General features: G+C 35.4%; 1 protein-coding gene across 5 annotated transcripts in view; it reads right to left on the reverse strand.

The window, feature by feature from the left end:
* The window catches only part of rad50 (DNA repair protein rad50), a 664,851-nt gene that overhangs the window by 566,856 nt on the left and 71,789 nt on the right, over positions 1–26,206 (reverse strand). For all 5 annotated transcript variants that reach the window (XR_016548684.1, XR_016548685.1, XM_090396855.1 and 2 more), the window contains exons 6-7: positions 16,551–16,592; positions 12,002–12,075 (exon numbers count right to left, since the gene is read on the reverse strand). Coding sequence is in view for 3 of the 5 variants with exons in the window: in XM_090396855.1 (XP_090252981.1) it covers positions 12,002–12,075; positions 16,551–16,592 (116 nt within the window). In the remaining 2 variants the exon portion in view is untranslated. The remainder of the gene's footprint in view (positions 1–12,001; positions 12,076–16,550; positions 16,593–26,206) is intronic.

A 26,206-nucleotide genomic window follows, 5' to 3' on the forward strand; every position in this document is an offset into this window, starting at 1 on the left:
ACTATGAGAGCTCTACTCCAATCATTGGGAATTCGTCCCTCTGTCCAGGCTTTCTGAACTATGCAGTGCAGCCACTGTAAGACTCTCATACCACCATACTTCAGCATTTCTGGTCAAATATCATCTACTCCTGCTGCCTTTCCACATTTTAAGCTTTTGATGGCTTTTTCTACTTCAAGTATGGATATGTATTTCTGACTACATGCCTGGTCAGTGTTTTTTACCACTGTGCTGTCATCACTGCTTGTTTCATTTAGCAGTTTTTCAAAGTAATTACTCCATACTTCAAGGATATCTTTTTCTCCCATTTTCATGTGACCTTTATCATCTCTAATTCCTTTTATAGCACTCTTTCCTCCATTCTTAAGCTTCTTCAACAACCTCCAGAATATTTTGCCACCTTCTTGATATTTATTTTCTATATTTTTGCCAAAGTCCTCCCATGACTTTTGTTTAGCTAGTTTTACACAGTGCTTAGCATTCTTGCATTTGTCTCTATATTCTCTAATAGCACAAGCTGACTTATTTAACAGGAACTTTTGGTATGCTTTCTTCTTTTCCTTCACTGCCTCTTTAACTTCCTGTGTCCACCAGGGAGTTCTGATTTTTTTATCCTTACAGACAACCTCACCACATGCCTCTCTGGAAGAATCATTAATGTTTTCTTCAGAGTTTGCCACTGAATCTCCAAGATTTGATTTCTGTTCTCAAACTCTTTCATTTTTTCTTCAATAATCTTTATGTATTTTAGTCTACAGCTCACATCTGAGAGCTGCTCAACTTTTATTCGCTTTAAAACTTTCTTACATGTTATTCTTTTCAATATGAATTTCAATTTTATCCTGCTCAAGACTAAATAGTGATCATTTCCAATTTCAAATCCTCTGTACACTCTGGTGTCCTGCACCAGGGAGAAAACATCACTATCAACAATAACATAGTCAATGAGACTTTTCTTATTCCTCCTCTTCTCTCCATGTGAATTTGTGCACATTTTTATGTTGGAACATGGTGTTAGTAATAACCAGTACATGTCCTGAGCAGAAATCCAACAGATATTTGATATTATTATTAATTTTGCTCTTTTCTCCAAATTTTCCCAAAATATTTTTGTATGTCTCACAATCATTTCTTACTCTGCTATTTAGATCCCCAACAAGGACCAACTTTTCATTTTTCATTGTGTCAGTTGCTTTTTCTAAACCCTCAAAAAATTCCTCCACTTCTATCTTAGTAGAACCTTCTGTGGGACCATAGGCACAAATAAGTCTCATTGTCCAGTTCCCCATTCTCATATTTGCCCACATTACTCTACTTGAGACTGACTGATATTCAAGAAGATTAGCCTCATATTTTGTGTTGAATACTATGGCTACTCCTTCTTTTCCTTGATTGTCATTGCCTGAATATAACATTTTGTATATATTGCTCAGAAAGATCTCACCAGTTTTGGTCTTTTTTGTTTCAGTCACCCCTATTATGTCGATCTGGTAGTTATCTAATTCCTCAGCTAGCTCCATTTCTTTGCCATTCAGGCTTCTTACGTTGATAGTACCGATCTTTAACTCTGGTGATGTTGAGTAGGGGTTTATTTTCAGATTTGTTCATGTAGCTGACTTTTCGCTGTTTGCCCTGGTTCCCTGGCGAAAACAACAGGGGCCTTGTTTAACCGGGCGACGCCTCAGCCGGTTTGAAATTTTGTCATGTTGTACCATCATTCAATATTTTGGTTTAACCAATAAGAATACAATTTGGTCGGCTAAATCCCAAATTGCCAGTCCATCCTCGTCCGTTCAGTATCCAAGTAGATACCCAACAGGGTGCACCACAAGAAGGTGAGGATTGGACATTAGGTCAGAAGCCCTGGTCGGTTCTCTGCATTCCTTTAAAGGCTATGTGGAGGTCTCCTCTCAGTTATACAGCTTTGACCCTTAAGCACCCCATACAGGGGAAGATCCTGGCATACAGGGGAAGATACTGGCAAGATCTATACACAAACATGATTGAAGAAAAAATGAAAGAGTTTCAGAAAAAGAACCAAACCTTGGAGATTCAGTGGCAAGCCCTGAAGAAAACACTGATTGATTCAGCCAGAGAAGCATGTGGTGAGGTTGCCTTTAAGGATAGAAAAATCAGAACTCCATGGTGGACACAGGAAGTTAAAGAAGTAGTGAAAGAAAAGAAGAAAGCATATCAAAAGTTCCTGACAAATAAGTCAGCTTTTGCTCTTAGAGAATACAGAGAGAAATGTAAGAAAGCGAAACAGTGTGATAAAATAGCTAAACAAAACACATGGGAAGATTTTGGCAAGAACATAGAAAATAAATATCAAGAAGGTGGTAAGATATTCTGGAGGTTGTTGAAAAAGTTTAGAAATGGAGGAAAGAGTGCTGTAAAAGAAGTTAGAGATGATAAAGTTGACATGAAAAGAGGAGAAAAAGATATCCTTGAAGTATGGAGTAATTACTTCGAAAAATTGCTGTGCTATCACTGCATGCTATATGAAACAAGCAGTGATAGCACAGTGGTAAAACACACTCAACAGGCATACAGTCAGGAATACATATCCATACTTGAAGTAGAAAAAGTCATCAAAGGCTTGAAATGTGGAAAGGCAGCAGGAGTAGATGATATTCGACCAGAAATTCTGAAGTATGGTGGTATAAAAGTCTTACACTGGCTGCACTGCATAGTTCAGAAAGCCTCTTTCTGAACTATGCAGTGCTTGAGGAACAGAAGAACGAATTCACGATGATTGGATTAGAGCTCAAATAGTGCCCATATATAAAAAGGGAAATAAAACTGAATGTGAGAATTACAGAGGTATTTCCCTACTAAGCGTTACTGGCAAGATCTATGCAAGTATATCTGAGAAACGGTTGAGAAGAATTGTGGAAGAAAAGTTTGGTGAAGAACAAGCTGGATTCAAGCCAAATAGAGGCTGTCAAGATCAGATCTTCACTTTATGACAAATAGTTGAGAACGCATGAGAATATAACAAAGATCTGTATTTAAGTTTTGTCGATCTGGAAAAGGCATATGACAAGGTGCAAAGAGAGAAGCTATTCAATACGCTGCAGTTATATGGTGTCAATGAGGCATTATATCAAGCAATACTTAGTCTTTATTTGAGTAAATCGGCAGTTAGAATTGAAGTATATACAGGAAGATGGTTTAATGTTAAATCTGGTGTGAGACAAAGATGTAAGATGTACATTATCCCCCTCTGTTATTCATTATCTATATGGATCACATTATGAAGGAAAGTGGTATTAAACATGATATCAGAATTGGAGATGTTAATGTCAGCTCTTTGCTTTATGCGGACGATGTTATACTTCTGAATAAATCCGCTACAAGTTTGCAAGATTCCCTGACTAAATTGAATAACTGTTGTAATAGATATGGTATAAAGGTCAGCATTAAAATGACAAAGACAATAAAAATAGGAAGAATTTTTGAAATGTCAACTGTATTGTGAACAGATAACCTGTAGAACAAGTAAAACATTTCAGCTACTTAGGCAGGATTTTTAGTGAAGATGGGAAATTAAATATGGAAATAGACAACAGAATCGATAAAGCTGGTATGGTAGGAAGTCAATTGAATAAATTTATATGGAATAAGAGAGAAATTAGTCGGAACACTAAATTAGCTGTATACAAGACAGTGTTCAAACCAGTTTTAACTTAGGGATCTGAGAGCTGGATCAGAAGTAAAACACTTGACCAAAGACTAGAGACCACAGATATGAGTGTCCTGAGAAAGATTAGAGGCATGAACAGATGGCAATATCATATTATAAACGAGGATATTAGGAAAGAACTTGACATTGTCAGCATCCAGGAATGTGTTAGCAGAGCTAATCTCAGGTGGTATGGTCACTTAAACAGAATGGGTTAGGATAGATTAGCAAAACAAGTGTTCTCTGCCAAGTTGGCAGCAAAACGACCCAGAGGAAGTCCAAGATATAGGTGGATTGATACGCTACAATGTACCTTAGGTGATAGACATATAAGATCTAATAACGATAATATTGGAGTCTTGACAAGTAATAGACTGATTTGGAGGAAAATTGTAGATAGGAAGTTAGTAATTATGTAAATTTTTCATGTAGTACTATAATATCCTGTACACCCCTTGAGGGTACATGTCAGGAACTTGATGATGATGATGATGATGATATAAATAAATAAAATAAAAAAATAACTAAAAAATGTTTAGCAAGTTTGTATGTGAGACTGTTTATACTATCCACAATAGGGCATAGGGGTGTACCTTGTTTGTGAATTTTAGGTGCTCCATATATCCTGGGTGTTTTAACACGTTCGCTGCTACGCTACTTCGGCGTAGTCTGTTCCCGTAAGCCGAGCAATTTCACTTCTTCAAGGTCAGTATGGTAATCTCGTTGCCGGCGGTAAGCGTCCTACGAGTATACTCGTAGTTGGCTTGTGCAGAGCATATTCCATCTATGAGAATACACAATTTTGAAGCTAGCTCCACAAGCCAAGCATTTTCACTTCTTCAAGGTCAGTACAGTAATCTCGTTGCCGGTGGTAAGTGTCATACGAGTATACTCGTAGCTGGCTTGTGGGGCTGGTTTACCAACTACGAGTATACTCTTAGTTGGCAGCGAACATGTTAATATGGAAGAACTTGAGTTTTTTAACTGCTTCCTTTGGCCAGGACATGATTTTTTTTCAATAATTTGCACACTTTATTCTTTTGCGAGTTGGTGGGAACCCGATCTATGATTTGGTACGTTGACTGATGTTGTAGACATGTGTGCATTTTGCTTTTATATATACTGTTGAATTCATCACCACAGTTGCATTCCCATTGTCTGCTATAGTTATAACAATGTTGTTATTACTGTGTAGCTACATAGTTGCTAAACATTGAGCTAAACTACTAGCCACTCTCACAATCAATTCTCCTTCCTTTATTAAAAATTCTGCCCATTTTAGAAAACCATACCTTAAAAAGTTCAGACATAATGGTGAGTTTTGATATCACTTTACTATTCACAAATGTACCGTTAATTGAAACCCTTGATTTACTAAAGTCACACTTTCCTCCTGATATATTTGAACTATTTAAATTCACAGTACATGCAGGTTATTTTACATAGAAAGGGAAAATATACAAACAATTAGATGGGACAGCAATGGGCTCCCCCCCCCCCCCGCTAGCCAATTTGTACATAGAACACTTGGAAAAGCTAGCTATCAATACAGCCACTCTCAAACCAGTGTTTTGCTATTCTATGTTGATTATGTATTTGCTATTTGGCCACATGGTCCAGACACATTGGATACATTCTTAGCACATTTAAATAGTCAACACACCCAAAAATCCACTTTACAATGGAATTGGAAGCTAATGACTGCCTGCCCTTCCCTAGATACACTAATCACACATCTTCCAGGTGGTTCCTTATCTTTTTCAGTTTATAGAAAACCCACACATACAGGGATATATTTGCACAAACAGTCACACCATCACCCATCTCAACAGTATGATATACTCAAAACACTAACCCACAGAGCTAGAGCGATTTGTTCTAATGACAATGCTCTCACTGCCGAAATCACTCAATTATGTCACACCTTCTTAGCCAATGACTATAATCCCCATAGGATAGAAAAAATACCAAATGCTCCCCAGAAATCCCCCCCCCCCCCACTGTCTACCACAGAAGACTTCAGCAAAACTGTCACCAATCCATACATTCAAGGCACATCTGAAAAAATATCTACAATAAACATCAGCTACACACCGTATTTAAACCTTATTGTCAAATTGGCAACTCTCATCCATTCACCCAAGAACAGAATCTCTTCTTTATCACATCCAGGAATCTATGACGTGCCATGTTCATGTGATCGAGCTTACTGTGAACAGACAGGAAGAACCTTGGACATCCGCCTCAGTGAACATAAAAAAAAAATTCATCCAGCACTGTCATTAAGCCATTGTCTAGAAGACAGTGCCTTAGAATACCCCTGCATACAGGATCAACTGGAAAAAAAACATAAGTGCTACAAAGAAGTCATTATAAGTCAGAGAGATTGTTTTTAGAATCAATAGAAGCCTTCAAACAAACATACTCAAAACCTCAAAAAGTATGGCTGTATAAATTTACCAAAAATATAGGAGATAGACATCATAAGACTTAATTAATACCTGCTTTCTCTGTTTTTTTTTTTTCCCCCCCTCAACATAGATGGCACCTAATTAGGAGTTTAGTCTTTGTGTTGTCCGTTGAGTTGTTTAAACTAGTTCCATTGTTATGCCAAATTGTAGCTGTTTCTCATACTGTAACAAACTGTTTTTGTGCTCTGAAGATGCTGGATATAAAATCAACGAAATATCAGCAAATAAGTTAATAAATAGTAATTATTTTCTTATCAGTGTGTGTGTTCTCATCAATACCATTAAAAATAAATTAACATGTACGGAAAACACATAAGCTTTTCCATGCATTTACTAATATTTTGTTGGTTTTCTACCAAGCATGGCAGAAAACCAACAAAAATTTCTTCAGGGCATAATTACAATAGTGGTAAACACACAGCACTCAATTAGATGGATGTAAAAACATTTATGGGAAGGAAAAAGCCCCATAGGAAGACCAAAATCTAGATGGATTTTGATGCAGTTATTTTTATTAAAAGACATATTAGATAATACAATGATACTACAGGAAGGTTAACATTATTACTAACTCTCTGTTTTGACATTTTTCTATAGTCAAGCTATATTTGGTCTAAGAATAACCATCTCCCAGATCTTTGGCAAAAGTACTAATATAATTTCTGGTGGCTAATTAAAACTACCTTCCCTTGCAAATAAAAAAAAAAAAAAATACACTAACAAGATCACATATGGTTATGATTAGAACAGGAAAAAATTAACCCTTTCTGCCAAAAAAGTTCAAACAATGCTCATCAAAAGAAACTGAATTACTGTTTCTATACTCATCACACATTTCAGCAAGTGATGAGTTCCCATATTGCTATGATTAGAATAGGAAAAAAATAACCCTTTCTCCCACAAACTTCAAACAATGCTCATCAAAAGAAACTGATTTACTGTTCTTGCATTTATCACCCTTCAGCAAGTAACGTTTCACTTACCTAAAACTTTACTTGCTGGAGGCCTTTTAAAATGAGATTATCTAACAATATTGGAGTCCTGAGAGAGATAGGACTTATTTGAAGCAAAATGTCAACAGAGAGTTAGTAATAATGTTAACCTTCCTGTGGTAGTATCATTGTATTATCTAATATATGTCTTTTAATAAAAATAACTGCATCAAAATCCATCTAGATTTTGGTCTTCCTCTGGGGCTTTTTCCTTCCCATACTGACATTAAATACCTGTTTTGCTAACCTTTCCTTTTCCATTCTATTAAAATGATCATACTACCAGAGATGGTTCTGCTCAGTCATTCCAGAATGTAATGATAACAAGTGCAAGTGTTTCTCTTAATAGCTTCATTTTTAATATGATTTTGCCATTGATGCCACCTGTTCACTCCTAAGTTTTCTTGGAAATCTCATATTTGCAGTCACTGAACTTTGATCGAATATTTTATTTTTAACCAGGCTCTCAAAGATCTGTAAGTTAAAACTGGTTTGAACAAACAATAGTCTGAATTTCCCACTATACCAGCTTTGCTTATCTGTTATCTATTTCCACATTTGCATCTTCAATCTTTAGTTGTATCACTTCAAAATAGTGATACAGCTAAAATATGCTTAATCATTCTATAGGTTCTCCTACTTTCACAATACCATGTTTTTGCTGATTTTTATGCCAAATCTGTTACAACCTGTTATTCAATTTAGTTAAGGAATCCTGCAGACTTGTATTAGTTTATTATGAGGATAAGATTAACTACATAAAGTAGAGTCGAGATTAACACCTCCAATTTTAATTTCTGGTTATGAAGGTTAACATTATGAAGGAAAGTGCCACTTTCCTTCATAATGTTAACCACATAGATGGATAGCAATGAAGATAGTATGAATCTTTGTCATACATTCTGACTTATAAAGGAACATCACTGAACAAAGCATATAACTTAGAAGCTCATTGTACCCATATTCTATAGATTTTGCTAAAGCATTTGACAGCAGTGATAGAGAAACATTGTGAATTATTAGAAATTATGGAATTCCTGACAAATATGTGAGAATAATCAAAGAAATGTATAAAGGAAGTAAAAGTTGTGTTTGCTGTGCAGTAACACAACTTTTACTTCAAAACATCTCAAACCATTCAGATGTTGAGCTAAAGACTGGTGTTTAACATAGCCACTGATTGGATTACGAGAAAAGTTACAGGTGTAAAAAGAGACATTAAATGGAATCTTATGTCACAGTTAGAAGATCAAGATAATGCAGATGAGAGTTTTGATATTATCAAAATACAATGATATACAAGCAACATCAGAAGATTTGTATAAAACAGCAGAAATGGTTCAGCTTAAATATGACTAAAACAAAAGTTCTTAAAGTGAACAAATCTACAAAGAAATTAAAATCAATCAACATACAATAAAAGAAGTTAAGAATTTTACATATTTGGGAGCAAAGGAAAATACTGAAAGTGGAACAGATAGGGATATAATGCAAAGATTGACAAAAGCTAATACTTTTGTATATATTTTTTGACTTTCTTTCAGAAAATCAAAAAATATATACAAATCATCTAAATATCATAATAAAACCAAAATAAAAATATTCAATAACAATGCTAAGGCTGTATTATTGTATGGATCAGAGATGTAGAAGCGAACCAAAAAACAGAAGCTAAATTAAATAGTTCTCAAATAAAGAGTCTGCATAAAATATTAAAAATATTTTGGCCCCAACATATAACAAATGATGACTTACATAAACTAACTGAGCAAAAAAGTATCATGATGAAATAAACACAAATGAAAATGACACCTGCTGAGAATGGACAGCAGAGGGCTCCTAGAAGAGGATGACTTTGACATGGATCCCAGAAAAAAAAGGGGAAAAAGCCTAAAAAGGCAGAGAATGAAAGAAAAAAAGAAAGAAAAAAAAAAAAGAAGAATGGCTGGCAGAGCTGGAAAGAAGCTGAACTGGTAGCTCAATACAGAAGCATGTGGAAGAAATGGATCTCAGCTTTATGTGACATGAGGCATGAAGAGAATAAGTAAATAAGTATGACATTTATTTAGTGATCTGTTAGTGTTATGATTTCCCAGTCCAGACTCAAGTTCATGAAGGCAATGCATATATTTTACAAGCCTATAAAATGTTTGGTCATTGCTAGGTGTTTAGAGCATTTCATGTAGAAAACACCTGGCAGTGACCAAACATATGCTTGGTCATCAGCGGAAGGAAATAGGCAGACAAATTTTTAAACTGGAGAAAATAAAACAGAAAAATGTTCTTTAAAATATGGGCTACTTCTTTCAAAAGATTTAAGTTACAATTATCATACAAGATTTTCACAGAGAAAAATCTAGCTCTCGCCCCCTTCTTCACAGCATTCGTTCTCAACTTCGAAGGATGCCTCTAATCCTTTCCCCATCCACCACAAAATATAAAAATTCTAACTACTGATATCCTGTATAACCCTTTCAGAAGTTTCTGACTCTCAATCATATCACCTCTCTATTTGCTAGTCGCTGCAGTTCACAAATTCTCAATCTGTCTTCATCTGTATTCGACAATCCCGATATGATTTTTAACATCCTTTACACTCACTCACTCTTTCTGTCTCTCCACTGTATCAGAATCAGGAAATCAGGACACTAAATCTGTGTATAACAGTCCAAGCATAGTCTTATCAGCAGCCTTATAATGGGACAAAATGACTTCCTCATCTTCACATGTCAAGGTTCATTTCAGCATTCCAATTATCCTCTGAGTTGTATTTGCAATCTTTGCTATATGGCCCTTGAACTTCAACTTCCTATCTACGAAAACTCCAAGATCCCTAGACTGATCACTTTTCTCCTATCATAATACTACCAATATAATATTGACATTGGACATCTCATCACACCAAAGTGCATGACTTTACATTTACTAATTTTGAACTCTCAGGTGGTATGGTCACTTAAACAGAATGGGAGAGGAAAGATTAGCAAAACAAGTGTTCTCTGCCCAGTTGGTAGGGAAAAGATCCAGAGGAAGACCAAGATATAGGTGGATTGATACAGTAAAAAGTGCCTTAGAAGATAGAAATATAAGATATGATAATGTTGGAGTCCTGAAAGGTAACAGACTGATTTGACAGAAAACTGTACATAGGAAGTTAGTAAGGATGTAAATTTGTCATGTAGTACTATCATATCCTATACACCCCTTGAAGGTATATATCAGGAATTTAATGATTATGTCAATGAGATTTGGGAGTGTTAGTGGATAGAGAGTTGAAGTTTAGAATGTGCATAGCAAAAGTGGCTAAAGCACCTCAATTGATTACTAAAGAATACTTTGATGAATAGAGACAAGCAGGTTATTATTCCTCTTTATTGAGCCTTGATAAGACCTCCATCTTGACTACTGCATGAAGATCTGGTCACCTGAGTTTATTGGCGATGAGGAAGAGATGGGGAGAATCCAGAGATGAGTGACCAAGATGGTAGGTCTATGGAAAGAACCTTACAAAAACAGGTTGAAGATCTGTGTGTTACAGAAATTGGTTAACAGGCAGAAAAGGGATGATATGATTGTGAAATACAAATTACTGAAGGGTTTTGATAAGATTAATACAGAGGGAATTTTTCGGAACAGGTTTGGTGGTGGGAGAACTAGGGATTATCCATTTAAAGTGAGCAAGAGTGTAGTTAGAACTAGATTTTTGCTTGGAGAGTGGTGAATAAGTGGAATAGGTCTTCCATTTTCTTCCAGTATTATCCTTGACAACACTCAACTATCTAGACAAGATGAGATTTCTCTTCTTGGAATCCCCCTGACATCAAGCCTCTTCTGATGCAAACACATCACAACCACTGCCTCCCCAGCTTCCAAAAAAAACTAGGATTTCCTTATCACTCAAGATGTTATTACTTCACATCCAAACAGCTGTTAACCCAGCTATTGAGTACTACTCTCACATTTGAGATGGGATCCCTAAGGGTTCCCTAGAAATGCTTGACTCAGTACAGAGGAGGGCAATTAGATTGATTAATAATCCATCTCTTACCAGCTAACTCCACCCATTTTCACACAAGCATTTGGTTTCTGCAATATGTGTATCCCATAAATATTTCCATGGCAATTATTCATATGAAATAGCATCAATAATTCCCCCACTCAGTACTAAGTCCATTGTAACATGTGTAGCTGCGACCCAACATCCCTTCTTAGTACACCTTTAAACCCACAGAACAAGTTTCTTTTCCTCCTCCTTCATCCCTGCTACTGCTATATTGTGTAACAGCCTTCCCTGTTATGTGTTTCTGAAGGAATAAAGATTTGAAATCAAATGTAAACAAGTTTCTCCTTTCACAACCCATACACAATACTAACATATTAAAGGTTGATTAACCAACCCCTCAAGTATGGGTTCAACATAAAAAAGTTCCTCTTCACTTGACTAAAAAATCTGAATAAAGTCTACCTTAATAGTCTAAATGTCATAGTTCAAATTCCACTTAAGACACAGATGTTTATAAAATTTGCTTTAGACAAAACTAGATTGTTTTTTTTTTCAATAACAAGAACAATTTTCCAGAAAATCCCACTGTGAGCAGAGATGTCTTTCTTGTTTGGTATGACAACACTACCCTGCTTACTGAAAGGCAGCTTGAAAAGGTCTGGTCTCTAGAGCAGGATTCTTGGCTTATCACCATTAAACTATCCACCTTAGCATGAAATGTATGACAGGTTTATGATCTTTAATAAGTGCAAGTCACACATTCAAAATGAATTATTTATTTTCAAGTGCACAACTATTCTTGTCATGAGCTATGTATAATATTATGATAAAAAACATATTTTAGACCTACCAGTTAGATTCTTCCTGATGACAAAATATAACATGGTTCAAAATAGCTTTTGAAACTCCTAAGGAAGACACCATCTGTGATATAAAAAGCATTGCAATAGTAAACAGCATTACTTATAAGAAACTTTAATAATTAGCTGTCTCACATGTGAGAAAAAAATTTTGCTATAAAATGCATTTTGTATACTTTTTTAAGCATTATAAAAATTGACACCAAATTCACAATATAGATGTTATAGCAAATAACTTGAGAACGATATATAGATAAGTGTCTCACTAAATGTTCAATATAGATTTAATCATATTATAACAATCTTATCAACATGCAACAGTATGATACAAACCAATGCATTTTAGCCTTGCACTTCATACTGAACCTTCATAACATCCAACACTCACCAAGAGTTCTTTCATATGCACCCATATGTTCGCCTACTATTGGTAATAAGGTTTCACTGATCTGACAGTTATTTCAAACTCACTGGTTTTCGTCAGAGATCAGGCAGAAACCTAAGAGAGCAAAAACTCTCAGTACTAAGAAACTCAAAGTATCGGAGAGGTGCATAACCGAATTGAATAAAACCGAATTGAACATAGATGAGTTGAATTAAAATTTCAAGGTCCAGATACAACAAAATTTAATGCTTGGAACAAGGTCGAATCATTCAAAAAGAAACTCAAACTCTGTTTAATATGATTGCAGAAAGAAATAATGAAATGTTTCAGTTGTACTCAGATTATATTATGGAAACAGATGATTTCTATGCACACAATTCAGTATCAGATGTTGTTGCAGCCCACTTGAAGATTGAAAAGTTTTATTCCGAACATGAGGATCCCCAGAGGCAAAATATGTGAACCCCTTTGTTGAACACAAAGAGACAGTACTTTCCCATGAAGGAACCCTTCTACTTATTGAATTATCATCAGACAAAGGACTGGAAAGTACTTTTAATTCTATGAGTAATTCGAAATTCTGGATAAAAATGAAAAAAAATGAATATCCAAATATCAATGTGATTTCTTCTTCATTTTTCCACCACATATATTTGTGAAATTTTGCATTTATTTATATTTGCATTTTCTGTCATGACTGTGCTTATAACGAAACAGACGAATGCTTGCAACTTTCTGACTGTCTCCATTGGGCTGTCACTTCAATTCATCCCAGAATTAATAAGCTAACTGACAGAAAACAGCAACAACATTCTCACTACCATAACTAAAACTTTCAAAAACTCAGTTGTAATAAAAGAAACTAAGTTTAACTTTTTCAATAAATTTTAATTGCTTCGTTAAAGTGATGTGTTTTTAAATTCAAAATATTAATTATTGTTGGAACTAGTCTTTAAAATTGAGAGATTCATACATTTTTATTTAATAAATTACATACTTTGCATATATAAATATTGGGTATGTGTATGTGATAAAACCCTATTTATTCGAATATAATTCTCACTTTTTTTTCCCATAATTAAAGTTAAAAATTTGTAGCACGAGATATATGTGGAGATTTTCAGAAACCCAAACAGTGAAATCTTCCTTCCCATTATTCCAAGCAAAAATTAACATTAATTTACAAGACTTGAGATATATAAAGAACAATCCTTCACGAATGACTAATGAGAAGTGAAAGCATACTGCAAAACAGAGAGCAATGGTAGGCCAGTATAGATAGAGCAACTAAGAAGAGGTGCATATGATTGGTGCGGTATTAACAAAAAGATTGCGCGACTCAAAGATAAAAGCAAGCCGATAATTTTTGAATTGAAATGCTAATTCTCTTCAACCGAAACCCATAACATCTGCAACTGTCATAACAACACTCACTATATATTTCTTAGTTTTAACACATTCATGATGGGGTGTCATTTATCGTTCCTATGGAACTTATCATTACCTGGGTTCAACTCACACGAAGTTTCAACCCTTGGTTGATTTTTATTGCTGCTTGTTTGTGTTTGAGCTGGCAGAGGAATTCGCACAAGCATTATATGGCATGTTGCAATTCATGGTAGAATTTTGTTTGAAGTTAGTCTTTGATCTGTCATAATGACATCAAGAATTTCAAATGCACTCAAACAAACATATAATTGAAAAATTGGACAATAGTTTATAGTTAGATACTGCGTTTCCGGTGCAACATGGTTTTACTGGAGTTTATACAGCATAGTTTCTGTGAAAGGAGAATGTGATTCGTTAGTTAACGCCATTTTTATTCCAACTGTCTCTAATCGCACTATTTGTTGAGAAATATATTACACAGACTGCATAAGCATCTGTACCTTATTCAGGGACACAATAAGGTATAGATGTTGTAAAGAAATGTTGAAAAGATGAGGTAAAGAATCAGGCTGTTGGGGAGGGGATGATGTTACCACGAGGGGCGAGTTACTATCGCCTCAACGTGAACATGTTTGAATATTTTTCGTGTGCGAGGTATATACAAAACTTTTTAATGTCTTTTTTCGTAAAGTAAAATCAAGGGTACGAGTTATATGCGAAGGCAAGTTATATTCGAGTAAATATGGTAAGCGTTTCGCCAACAAGTTGACATCCTTCTGCTGCTTCCCCTGCTCAGCTGACATCTATGGTGAGTTAAAATGCTTACTAAGAATACCATGGACTGCAAAGCAAACCAATAAATCAGTGATAGACAGAATAAAGCCAGATTGCTCCCTTGAAGCTATGATCATCAAGCAAAAATTGTCATACTTCAGACATATTATGCGAGCAAATGACAGTCTGGAGAAGATGATGATGCTTGCTAAAGTTGATGGAAGCAGGAGAAGAGGAAAACCAAGAATTAGATAGGTGGATGGAGTTAAAGAAGCAACTGGAGTGCGCTTGGAGGTTCTGAAAGACATGATCAGGGACAGATCGGAATGGAGAGTGTATGTTCATGGAGTCGCCAGGAGTTGGAAATGACTCGATGGATCATAACATACACACAGTATTATATACTGTACACCCTTTGAGGGTACATGTCAGGAATTTGATTATGATGATCTAAATTTATCACCACCGAATAAATGAATATTTACACTTCAAATCAATTCCTATATTATTATTGTATGAAATTAAATATCAGTGGTCCAGCACAAAGACCTTTAAAGCAGACAGTCATGCTTTTTCTTGGATTCTGCTCCATACTACTCTTTGGTATCACTCTATCAATCACCCTCATATCCACACCAACAGATTCATACCAGTCCCCATTTGCTTCAATTTGTGAAACAGAATGCCAAGTGTTACCCTACAAATTTGTTTACAAAACCAAGAAGTGTAATTATGTATACATTTCCCTTTATCCAATTCAATTGTCGCTATTATTAAAAATAGTGAGTAAATTACTATGGAATGCTTGTCCCCCATATTGTGTATTATATTCACGTCCACCCATTCCTGAATTATGTCCCTGATCAGCACCTTTACCACCACTGCTGACATATTGATTAGTTTATGATTTATGATAATCTTTCTACCCTTCTTCCACTCTTTACCAAAGTTGAGTCTTATGCTAAACAGCCTAGTCAGAAGGAAATGCCAATTCATTTACGTGTGTGTAACATACAGGCTGATATCCCATCTACTCCAATGGCCATATTTGCATCGAAATTCTATAACATCATCAGTACTTCCAATTCAACCTTTATTCCCACATCAATTCCTGTCACACATGTCACTGAAATATCTTCACTTGAATGATATACCTTTGCAAAACAGTCATTCAGTAACTCATCACTTCTGTAATCTTTCTACCATTAGTACTCATTAAAGTTATCCTTCCATACTGATTCTTCTTTTACTCTCCGCACATGATCACCTTTCTTCTTATATACCTTCCACAGTTTTTTCCAGCTCCTGCTTAATGATACTACTCATCCACTAACTCCTACCTGATTTATCCTCCTGACATCAGGTATACACAGTCTGATACTGCTTCTTTGAGGCACCCCTTGACTATCTCTCATACACTGCTAACATCCCCTTGCAGAATCTTATACCATTGCACTGCTTCAAGCTGCCACCTAAGCCTGTCATAATCACCTGCCCTGTAGTTCTACATATACCAATTTTTAACTAAAAATTCCACATTTGTTAACTTCCCAAATCAAGCTCCCTTAATTACAATCCCCAGTAAGAGGCAATTCTCTGATGCTGTCACCAGATTCAGCACTCTCAAACCTCCGAGTCAGTTCAGAGCTTCTATTAACTCTTCCTTGAAACTCAATGCATATTCAGATAGGAAAATTAACTATGAATAACAGTCTCCAACAGAAGCATTATCTTATATATCTGATATAAATCTAAGATTATTAATTAATCAAAGGCCAGTATAAACTCAGAAGCTGCAGCTTTTATTACTGAGAACTTATTTGCTAATCCTGATTATTACCAAATTTGAACCAGCCCTGCATTCCATATGATCTGGACTAGATTGCTGAACCAAAATAATAACCACGCAGTACCAGAAATTCCAGTTTACATGTCAAGCAGATATGATAAATACAGTTTGCACATATACATAATAAGAAAATATTAATTACCTCACGGTCAATTTCAGCACATTTAGAGCTTAAGTGGCAAGCCTGAAATAATACATAAAACCACTAGTTAATACATTTTCTTATATAATATACTTTTTTTATATAACTTCAATTTATCCAAAACAGTACTGAAATAAAAATCTTTTTGAGTTTTCTTTAAAAAAAAAAAAAATGGAGAGATGAATGAGTTGCTCATATTTAAGTACAAGTTATCTAGACAGCATTTCCAAGTTTCATGGTCTTAGCAAAACTTGTTCATTAGCTAATATCTCATGATGAGAGTATTCTGTCTGGTAAATGTATTTTCCAATGGCATTAAGTTAAAAGGACTTATAAATTTTCCTTGCCTAACAAACAGGATATTAATTCTAGTCCTTCTCACCCAGGGGCAGACGTTCCAAATATGATGATTTAGTGATTGTCAGGTATTATTTATGAAGGAAAAAAACTTAGGTTGAAATCTGATCATATGGGAAGCACTACATTAATTAGCCTTCCATTCTGAAAAACTCAGTTAATTCATGCTGCTAACTATCCACCCTCTCCCAGTTGTGTCAGTAACATACAAATATGTCACTGACTTCCCAAGACAGGTGGACAATAAAATAAATAAACTGATAAGACCGTAGTAAGCAGAAAACTAGCAAATGCAAGAAATCTTAGCATTTTGAATATTCTTTTGTTATCATTAAGTCAAATGAGTCATAATATATATATATATATATATATATATATATATATATATATATATATATATATATATATATATATATATTGGATCTGCAAAATACCCCTCTACAGCTACAATCACCTCTTGATTTGAAGAAAACTGCTCATAAGCGAGGAAGAGTTTTGGGAAGAGATAGAAGTCAGAGGGAACCAAATCTGAGGAATAGGGTGGATGTTCCAACAATTCATAGTGCAGATCCCTTAATTTTCCCACTGCCAAAACACATTTTGTGGGCAGAAGCATTGTCCTGATGAAATATGATTTTTTTTCTTCTGCAAACCGGGTCTTTTCTCACAAATTTTTTCATCTCTGGTTAAAAGATCGCAATAATATTCACTGGTTAGGGATGCTTACAGGTCAAAGCTGTATAACTGAGAGGAGACCTCCACATAGCCTTTAAAGGAATGCGGAGAACCGACCAAGGCTTCTGACCTAATGTCCAATCCTCACCTTCTTGTGGTGCACCCTGTTGGGTATCTACTTGGTTACTGAACAAACGAGGATGGGCTGGCAATTTGGGATTTAGCTGACCAAATTGTATTCTTATTGGTTAAACTAAAATAAAAAAATGATGATACAACATGACAAAATTTCATGCCGGCTGGGGCGTCTCCCAGTTAAACAAGGCCCCCGTTGTTTTTGCTAGGGAACCAGGGCAAACAGCAAAAAGTCAGCTACTGGAACAAATCTGAAAGCACACCCCAACTCAACATCACCAGAGTTAAAGATCGGTACTATCAACATAAGAAGCCTGAATGGCAAAGAAATGGAGCTAGCTGAGGAATTAGATAAGTACCAGATCGACATAATAGGGGTGACTGAAACAAAAAAGACAAAAACTGGCGAGATCTTTCTGAGCAATAAATAGAAAATGTTATATTCAGGAAATGACAATCAAGGAAAAGAAGGAGTAGCCATAGTATTCAACACGTAATGTGGGCAAATATGAGAATGGAAAACTGGACAATGAGACTTATTTGTGCCTATGGTCGCACAGAAGGTTCTACTAAGGTAGAAATGGAGGAATTTTTTGATGCTTTAGAAAAAGCAACTGACACAACGAAAAAGGAAAGGTTGGTCCTTGTTGGGGATCTGAATAGCAGAGTAGGAAATGATTGTGAGACATACAAAAATATTTTGGGAAAATTTGGAGAAAAGAGCAAAGCTAATAATAATGGCAAATATCTGTTGGATTTCTGCTCAGGACATGGACTGGTTATTACTAACACCGTGTTCCAACATAAAAATGTGCACAAATTCACATCGAGAGAAGAGGCAAAGGAATAAGAAAAGTCTCATTGACTATGTTATTGTTGATAGTGCTGTTTTCTCACTGGTGCAGGACACTAGAGTATACAGAGGATTTGAATACGAAGTGATCACTATTTAGTCTTGAGCAAGATAAAATTGAATTTCATATTGAAAAGCATGACATGTAAGAAAGTTTTAAAGCGAATAAAAATTGAGCAGCTCTCAGATGTGAACTGTACATTAAAATACACAAAGATTATTGAAGAAAAAATGAAAGAGTTTGAGAACGGGAACCAAACCTTGGAGATTCAGTGGCAAGCCTTGAAGAAAACCCTGATTGATTCAGCTAGAGAGACATGTGGTGAAGTTGTCTGTAAGGATATAAAAATTAGAACTCCCTGGTGGACACAGGAAGTTAAAGAGACAGTGAAGGAAAAGAAGAAAGCATATCAAAAGTTCCTGGCAAATAAGTCAGCTTGTGCTCTTAGAGAATACAGAGACAACTGTAAGAAAGCTAAACAGTGTGTATAACTAGCTAAACAAAAGTCATGGGACGACTTTGGCAAGAATATAGAAAATAAATATCAAGAAGATGGCAAAATATTCTGAAGTTTGTTGAAGAAGCTTAGGAATGGAGAAAAGAGTGTTATAAAAGGAGTTAGAGATGATAAAGATGATACGAAAACGTGAGAAAAAGATATCCTTGAAGTATGGAGTAATTACTTTGAAAATTTGCTAAATGAAACAAGCAGTGCTGAGAGTACAGTGATAAAAAACACGGACCAGGCATGCAGTCAGGAATACATATCCATACTTGAAGTAGAAAAAGCCATCAAAAGCTTGAAATGTAGAAAGGCAGCAGGAGTAGATGATATTTGACCAGAAATGCTGAAGTATGGTGGTATAAAAGTCTTACAGTGGCTGTACTGCATAGTTCAAAAGCCCTGACAGAGGGACGAATTCCCGATGATTGGAGTAGAGCTCTCATAGTACGCATATATATTAAAAGGGAAATAAAACTGAATGTGAGAATTATAGAGGTATATCCCTACTGAGTGTTCCTGGTAAGATATATGTAAGTATACTTGAAAAACGGTTGAGAAAAATTGTGGAAGAAAAGCTTGGTGAAGAACAAGCTCGATTAAGGCCAAATAGAGGCTGTCAGGATCAGATCTTCACTTTATGACAAATAGTGGAGAACTCATGGGAATATAACAAAGATCTGTATTTAAGTTTTGTCGATTTGGAAAAGGCATATGACAAGGTGCCAAGAGAGAAGCTATTCAATACGCTGCAGTTATATGGTGTCAATGGGGCATTATATCAAGCAATACTTAGTCTTTATTTGAGTTGTAAGTCAGCAGTTAGAATTGAAGGAAGTACAGGAAGATGGTTTAATGTTAAATCTGGTGTGAGAGACAAGGATGTACATTATCCCCTCTGTTATTCATTATCTATATGGATCACATTATGAAGGAAAGTGGTATTAAACATGATATCAAAATTGGAGATGTTAATGTCAGCTCTTTGCTTTATGCGGATGATGTTATACTTCTAAATAAATCTGCTACAAGTCTGCAAGATTCCCTGACTAAATTGAATAACTGTTGTAATAGATATGGTATAAAGGTCAGCATTAAAATGACAAAAACAATAAAAATAGGTAGAATTGTTGAAAATGTCAACTGTGTTGTGAACAGGGAACCTGTAGAACAAGTAAAACATTTCAGCTACTTAGGCACGATTTTTAGTGAAGATGGTAAATTAACTATGGAAATAGACAACAGAATCAATAAAGCTGGTAAGGCAGGAAGTCAATTGAATAAATTTATATGGAATAAGAGAGAAATTAGTCAGAACACTAAATTAGCTGTATACAAGACAGTGTTCAAACCAGTTTTAACTTATGGATCTGAGAGCTAGGTCAGAAGTAAACCACTTGACCAGACTAGAGACCGCAGATATGAGCGTCCTGAGAAAGATTAGAGATGTGAATAGATGGCATTGATGGCAATATCATATTAAAAACGAGGATATTAAGAAAGAACTTGACATTGTCGGCATCCAGGAATGCATTAGTAGAGCTAATCTCAGATGGTATGGTCACTTCAACAGAATGGGCGAGGAAAGATTAGCAAAACAAGTGTTGTGTCAGGTTGGCAGAAAAACGACCCAGAGGAAGACCAATATATAGGTGGATTGATACGGTACAATGTGCCTTAGACAATAGAAATATAAGATCTGATAATGATAATATTGGAGTCTTGACAAGTAACGGACTGATTTAGAGGAAAATTATAGATAAGAAGTTAGTAATAAGTAATAAGTAAGAAAAAGTAAATTTTTCATGTAGTACTATCATATCCTGTACACCCCTTGAGGGTACATGTCAGGAATTTGATGATGAAGTATGAATAGCAACATTAAAGAAATCAATGCCAGGGGGAAAAGCATTTTTCAGTAAATTTAGGGGAATATTTGTGAATAAGGAGGTGACATCAAAGCTCACCATGATTTCACTATTGATGAAAAATTCTAGATTAAGGATTTGAAATGTGTAGTATTTTTTTTATATAAGAAGTGTGGCCAATAAGTAGAATTAAAGATTTAGCTAACTACTTGGGAGTGTGGAGTCAGAAGCATCTATTATGGAATGGACGAGTGTAATTGGATTTATAAATTTTTGGCAATCTATATATCATGGAGGGATGGGGGAGAATTCAAAGAGTTCAGTTTAACAACTTGAGAAGCCAAGATGTGAAATTTTTATAAGCCTTTTTAATGTTTTTTTTTCTGAGACTTCATGGGATCATAATTTAGCAGATTATAAGTTTTGTGGTCTCTAAAGAGTACATTCATTTTCCTATTATAATCACTAGAATTGAGGATAATAGCAGCATCACCTTTGCTAGCTCTAGTAATGATTATGTTCTTGTCTTTGCACAGCTTTTGTAGTGCACGGAGAAATTGCTTTTCAGCAGCAATGTTTGTGATATCATGTTTGCCACATTGAGCCGGAATGTTGTTGGCAACATTAAGCAGTAAGTTGTGCATGCCAAGCACTATATGCTGCATGGACTTCTAAACCAGGAATTTGGTGAGATGCTACTGCAATGTTGCAACCAAAGCTAAGCACATTAACGACTGTTTCGTCAAGTGATGTTGATGACAGGTTACTGACCACTTTTAGCAGCTGACTTTGTGGCTGAGAACTACAAAGATTATTAAATGTTTATTATGTTTAACTTTTCTCTTCGGAAATTCTTTAAGGGCAGACTTCTCAAATATCAAACAGAATGCTTCAAAGTTCAGGGTTGAGAACAGAGGAGAGTTTAACTTCAAGAGAGCTAATGGCTGTATCAATAGTAGATAATTTACACGAGTAATGATGATTTGTTCATGAAGCAGGCTGACATGTCTGTAGATGTGGAGAGCTTTAGGAGGGTGGAATTCTGCTTTAAAGTTAACATAGGTAGTATGATTCCATCGTCCCTACACCTCTCAAGGCCAGCCGATTAAATTATCGAGATAAATGTAGCTTCTACTTACCATAACTATAAATTCACATGTATGCCACAGTAATTTACATTTTAATAATATAAAAATATTTTGTCTCAAGTATCATAAGACATCATCAGTACAGTTATTAAACAACAATAAGAATTACATTCAAAAAAACACATTAGTGCACATGCTTATATTGGAATCCCGCTATGTATACAGAAGCATGTTTAAGGATTAAAAGCTATTTGGCTGTAATTAAATTAAAATCCTTTAATTTTTATTTTTTTAAACAGCCAGAACTATTTTTAATCCTTAAACACACTACTGTATACATAGAGGGATTCCAATGTAATCATGAGCACTAATGTGTTTTTTGAATGTAATTCCTATTGTTGTTTAATAACTGTATTGATGATGTCTTATGATACTTAAGACAAAATATTTACATATTATTAAAAAGTTAATTACTGTGGCATACGTGTGAATTTATAGTTATGAATACTCACAACAGGTTTCACTATATAAGAATGAAAACTAAATTCTGGATTAGGGATTTGAAATGTGTGATATTTTTTATATAAGAAGTGTGGCCAATAAGTAGAATTAAAGATTTAGCTAACTGCTTGGCTAGTTTAAAGGAGTGGGGAGTCAGAAGCATCTATTATGAGCTGGTTTTTAATTTGATGTCCTTTTCTGTATCTTATGACATTTCACATCCAAGACTATGTATATATGGTCCAATGCATGTATTTTTGGTCCAATGTGTATTTTGCAGTTCTTCTCATGGATCTCATGAGAAGAACTGCAAATTTCATGAGAAATTTCCTTTTATTTTTTGTTTATCTTGTATTTAGTGCTCAAATTTCACTGCCATGTAATAATGGGTACTGTTAAAGTATTGTATATTTGTAAACATGCTTCTTTTTTGCAAGATCTGGATTAAGAGTTGAGTTTATTTATTAGGCCTATAATCTGAAAAAAATCTTGAAGTTTTTAATTTGATGTCCTTTTCTTTCTTATGACATTTCACATCCAAGCCATTTTAAAGTGATATTTTATTACCAAATCAAATATTTATAACCAAACACAACTTGCTAATACCTATAACACAGCCAGTCTCTAATCCAACACATTACATGTTCCAATTTAATTATGGATTGTCATGTGGCAATCCACCAAAAGCATTTGCAAAAACTAAAAATATAACAAACAGTGTGAATCTCCCATATCCAATGCATTTGTCACCCTGTTATAATAAGCATGCAGATTACTAAAACTTTCTTTAGTAAGTTTTAGTAATCATGACATTCACAACATCATCAAAGAGAAGTTGTGAATGTCATCAATCTAATTCAGATTCCTGGCATACACTAACCTCACCATAACTTCAACCACACACAGATTGGCCTATAATTCGAAGACTCAGTCTCATCACCTCCTTTATGAAGTGGAACAACTGTGTCCTCTTTCCACTCCTATGGAACTTTTTTTTTTTATGTTGAGCCCATACACAAGAGGTTGGTAGATCAACTTATAGTAATTAGTACCATGTATGGGTTGGGAAAGAAGGTACTTGTTCACACTGGATTTGAATGACTGTATTCCTTAGGGAACACATCAAGGGGAAGAAGAAACTTGTTCTGTGGGTTTCAAGGTGGACTGTGTAGGGATGTTAACACGTTCGCTGCCACGCTGCTCAGGCATAGTTTGTTCCCACACACTAAGCCCTTTTTGTGTCTTCAAGGTCACTACGAGTAATCTCGTAACCGGCTTATCAGACAGAATTTTGTTTCATATGCCAACTACGAGTAATCTCGTATTGATGAGTCAATGGTGTTGTGGTGCGATAGACTGGCGTTTCGGCAATACATAAAAAACAAAAAACATAAATATGTCGTGAAATTCTATGAACTATGCGAATCGAATGGATTGGTGATAAAAATAAAAATTTATACAGGAAAATCAGAATCCTCTTTAGCGAAAATGGGTCACGCATATGATATTGTATTCCACTTGATGGAAGAATATTTAGACAGGGGTTATGTATTGCATATGGACAATTTTTATAATTGTGTAGCTCTGACGGAATCGCTTACCGACAGAAAATCGTATGTGTGTGTGTGGAACGCTGATAAATAATATGAAAAACAATCCACCAGATGTTATTCAAAAGAAACTAAAGAAAGGAGAATTTGTCTGGCAAAGAAGAGGTCCTGTTGTAGTCAGCAAATGGAAGGATAAGAGGGAAGTTCTTTCCATTTCAAATATGCACAAATTCGAAATGGTTGAAACGCAAAATCGGAATGGTAAATTTCAATTAAAACCAAACATCGTTAGGGATTATAATTTGGGGGATGTCAGGCACCGATCTTTTTGATCAAATGCTTTCTTACTATTCCACCTTACGAAAGACAATTAGATGGCCAAAGAAACTGGCAATACGCATTTTTGAGGTATACATGCAAAATGAGCATAAATTTTATAACATGATTACTGGAAATGCAATGACTGTGTTAAAATTTAGAGATCAATTTATCTCAGTTTTTGTTGGAATGGATGAGCTTACAGCATCAGAGAATATCAGGAGGAATCGGGATTTTCGTTATTTGGAAATTTTACCAACAAGAGAAAAAAAAGAATTGCCCGACAAAGCCATGCCGTGTGTGTACACGAAACAAACGAACACGCGAAACACGTTATTATTGTCCTGTTTGCCAGGAAAAACCACCATAGTGCGTGGAAAATTGTTTTAAAATGTACCATTCTTAATTTGAATAAATTGTTTTTTTATTTTATTAGTTTTTATTTTTATTGATTTTATTAGTTTTAAATTTATTTACAAATTATGTGTTATATTACGGATTAACTCGCACTTGGCATAGGAGGTTGGTAATCGACATATGAGTATATTAGTAGTTGGCTTCTGAGGCACATATATAATATACAATATTTTATTTGAAATTATTTCCCTTCTACCAAGCCCCCAGACGTGCTCTCCGCTTTATTCAGAATCCAAGGGTCCAAATTAAGATAAATATATTAAGGGTTAACTTGTGTTTGACATAGGAGGTCGGTAAATCGACATACGAGTATACTCGTAGTTGGCTTGTGAAGCGCATATACGAAGTATATGAGCTTCACAAGTATATTGCCAACTATGAGTATACTTGTAGTTGGCAGCGAACATGTTAAGCAGCAGATGCATGTGTTCCAACGAACTTAGTACTAAGTGGGGGAATTATTGATGCTATTTCAGATGAACATTTTACATGAAAATATTTGTAGAAAACACATAGTGCAGAGACCGATCATCTGTGTGAAAGTGGGGGAAGTGAGTTGGTAAGAGGATGGGTCATTAATAAGTCTGATTGCTCTCCTCTGTATTGAGTCGAGCATTTTGAGGGAGGTATTCGGGGCTGCACCCCATATTTGGGAGCAGTATTCGATGGTTGGGTGGATTTGTGATTTGTATAATTAACAGCTGTTCAGGGGTGAACAGCTGTTAATTATACAAATGTCTTGAGTGAAAGAGAAATTCTAGTTTTTTAGAAGCTGAGGATGGAATGGTTGTTATGTGTTTATGCTAGGAGAGGCTTGATGTCAGGGTAATTCCAAGAGAAATCTCAGATTGTCTGAAAATTTGGGTGTTGCTAAAAATAATACTGGGAGAAAATGGTTCTTTTTTATGAGAAATGAGACAGTACTGGGTTTTATTTGCATTGACATTGACTAGGTTATCTGAACCCCATTGGAAGATGGCTTGGAGGTCTGAATTGATGGCAGTGGTGGTTGCTGTTCAGTAGGTTGAGGTGAGTTGTGTGGAGTAAGGTTTATCAAAAGAAAGGGAAGAGTGCATTATGCTGTCATCTGCAAAACTGTGTATTGGGTTGGAGGTAAGCTGAAGTAGGTCATTGATATATAGTAGGAAGAGGGTTGGTGAGAGGACAGAACCTTGAGGAACCCCTGCATTAGTTGAATGGTGAGAGGATAAGGAGCCATCCACAACCACACATAGTGTGCATCCAGACAAAGTTGGCAATCCAACTACAGAGATCTTGTGATAGACCAAACGATGGCAGCTTGCTTAATAAGCCCTCGTGCCAGACCCGGTCAAACACCCTGGAGATATCAAGTGCAACCACTTGAGATTAATCAAACTTCTCCGTGGCAT

The sequence above is a fragment of the Typopeltis vanoorti genome, chromosome 8 (genome assembly GCF_054136105.1).
Source record: "Typopeltis vanoorti isolate ZY-2024b chromosome 8, IOZ_Tvanoo_1.0, whole genome shotgun sequence".
NCBI classification, from domain to species: Eukaryota; Metazoa; Arthropoda; class Arachnida; order Uropygi; family Thelyphonidae; genus Typopeltis; species Typopeltis vanoorti.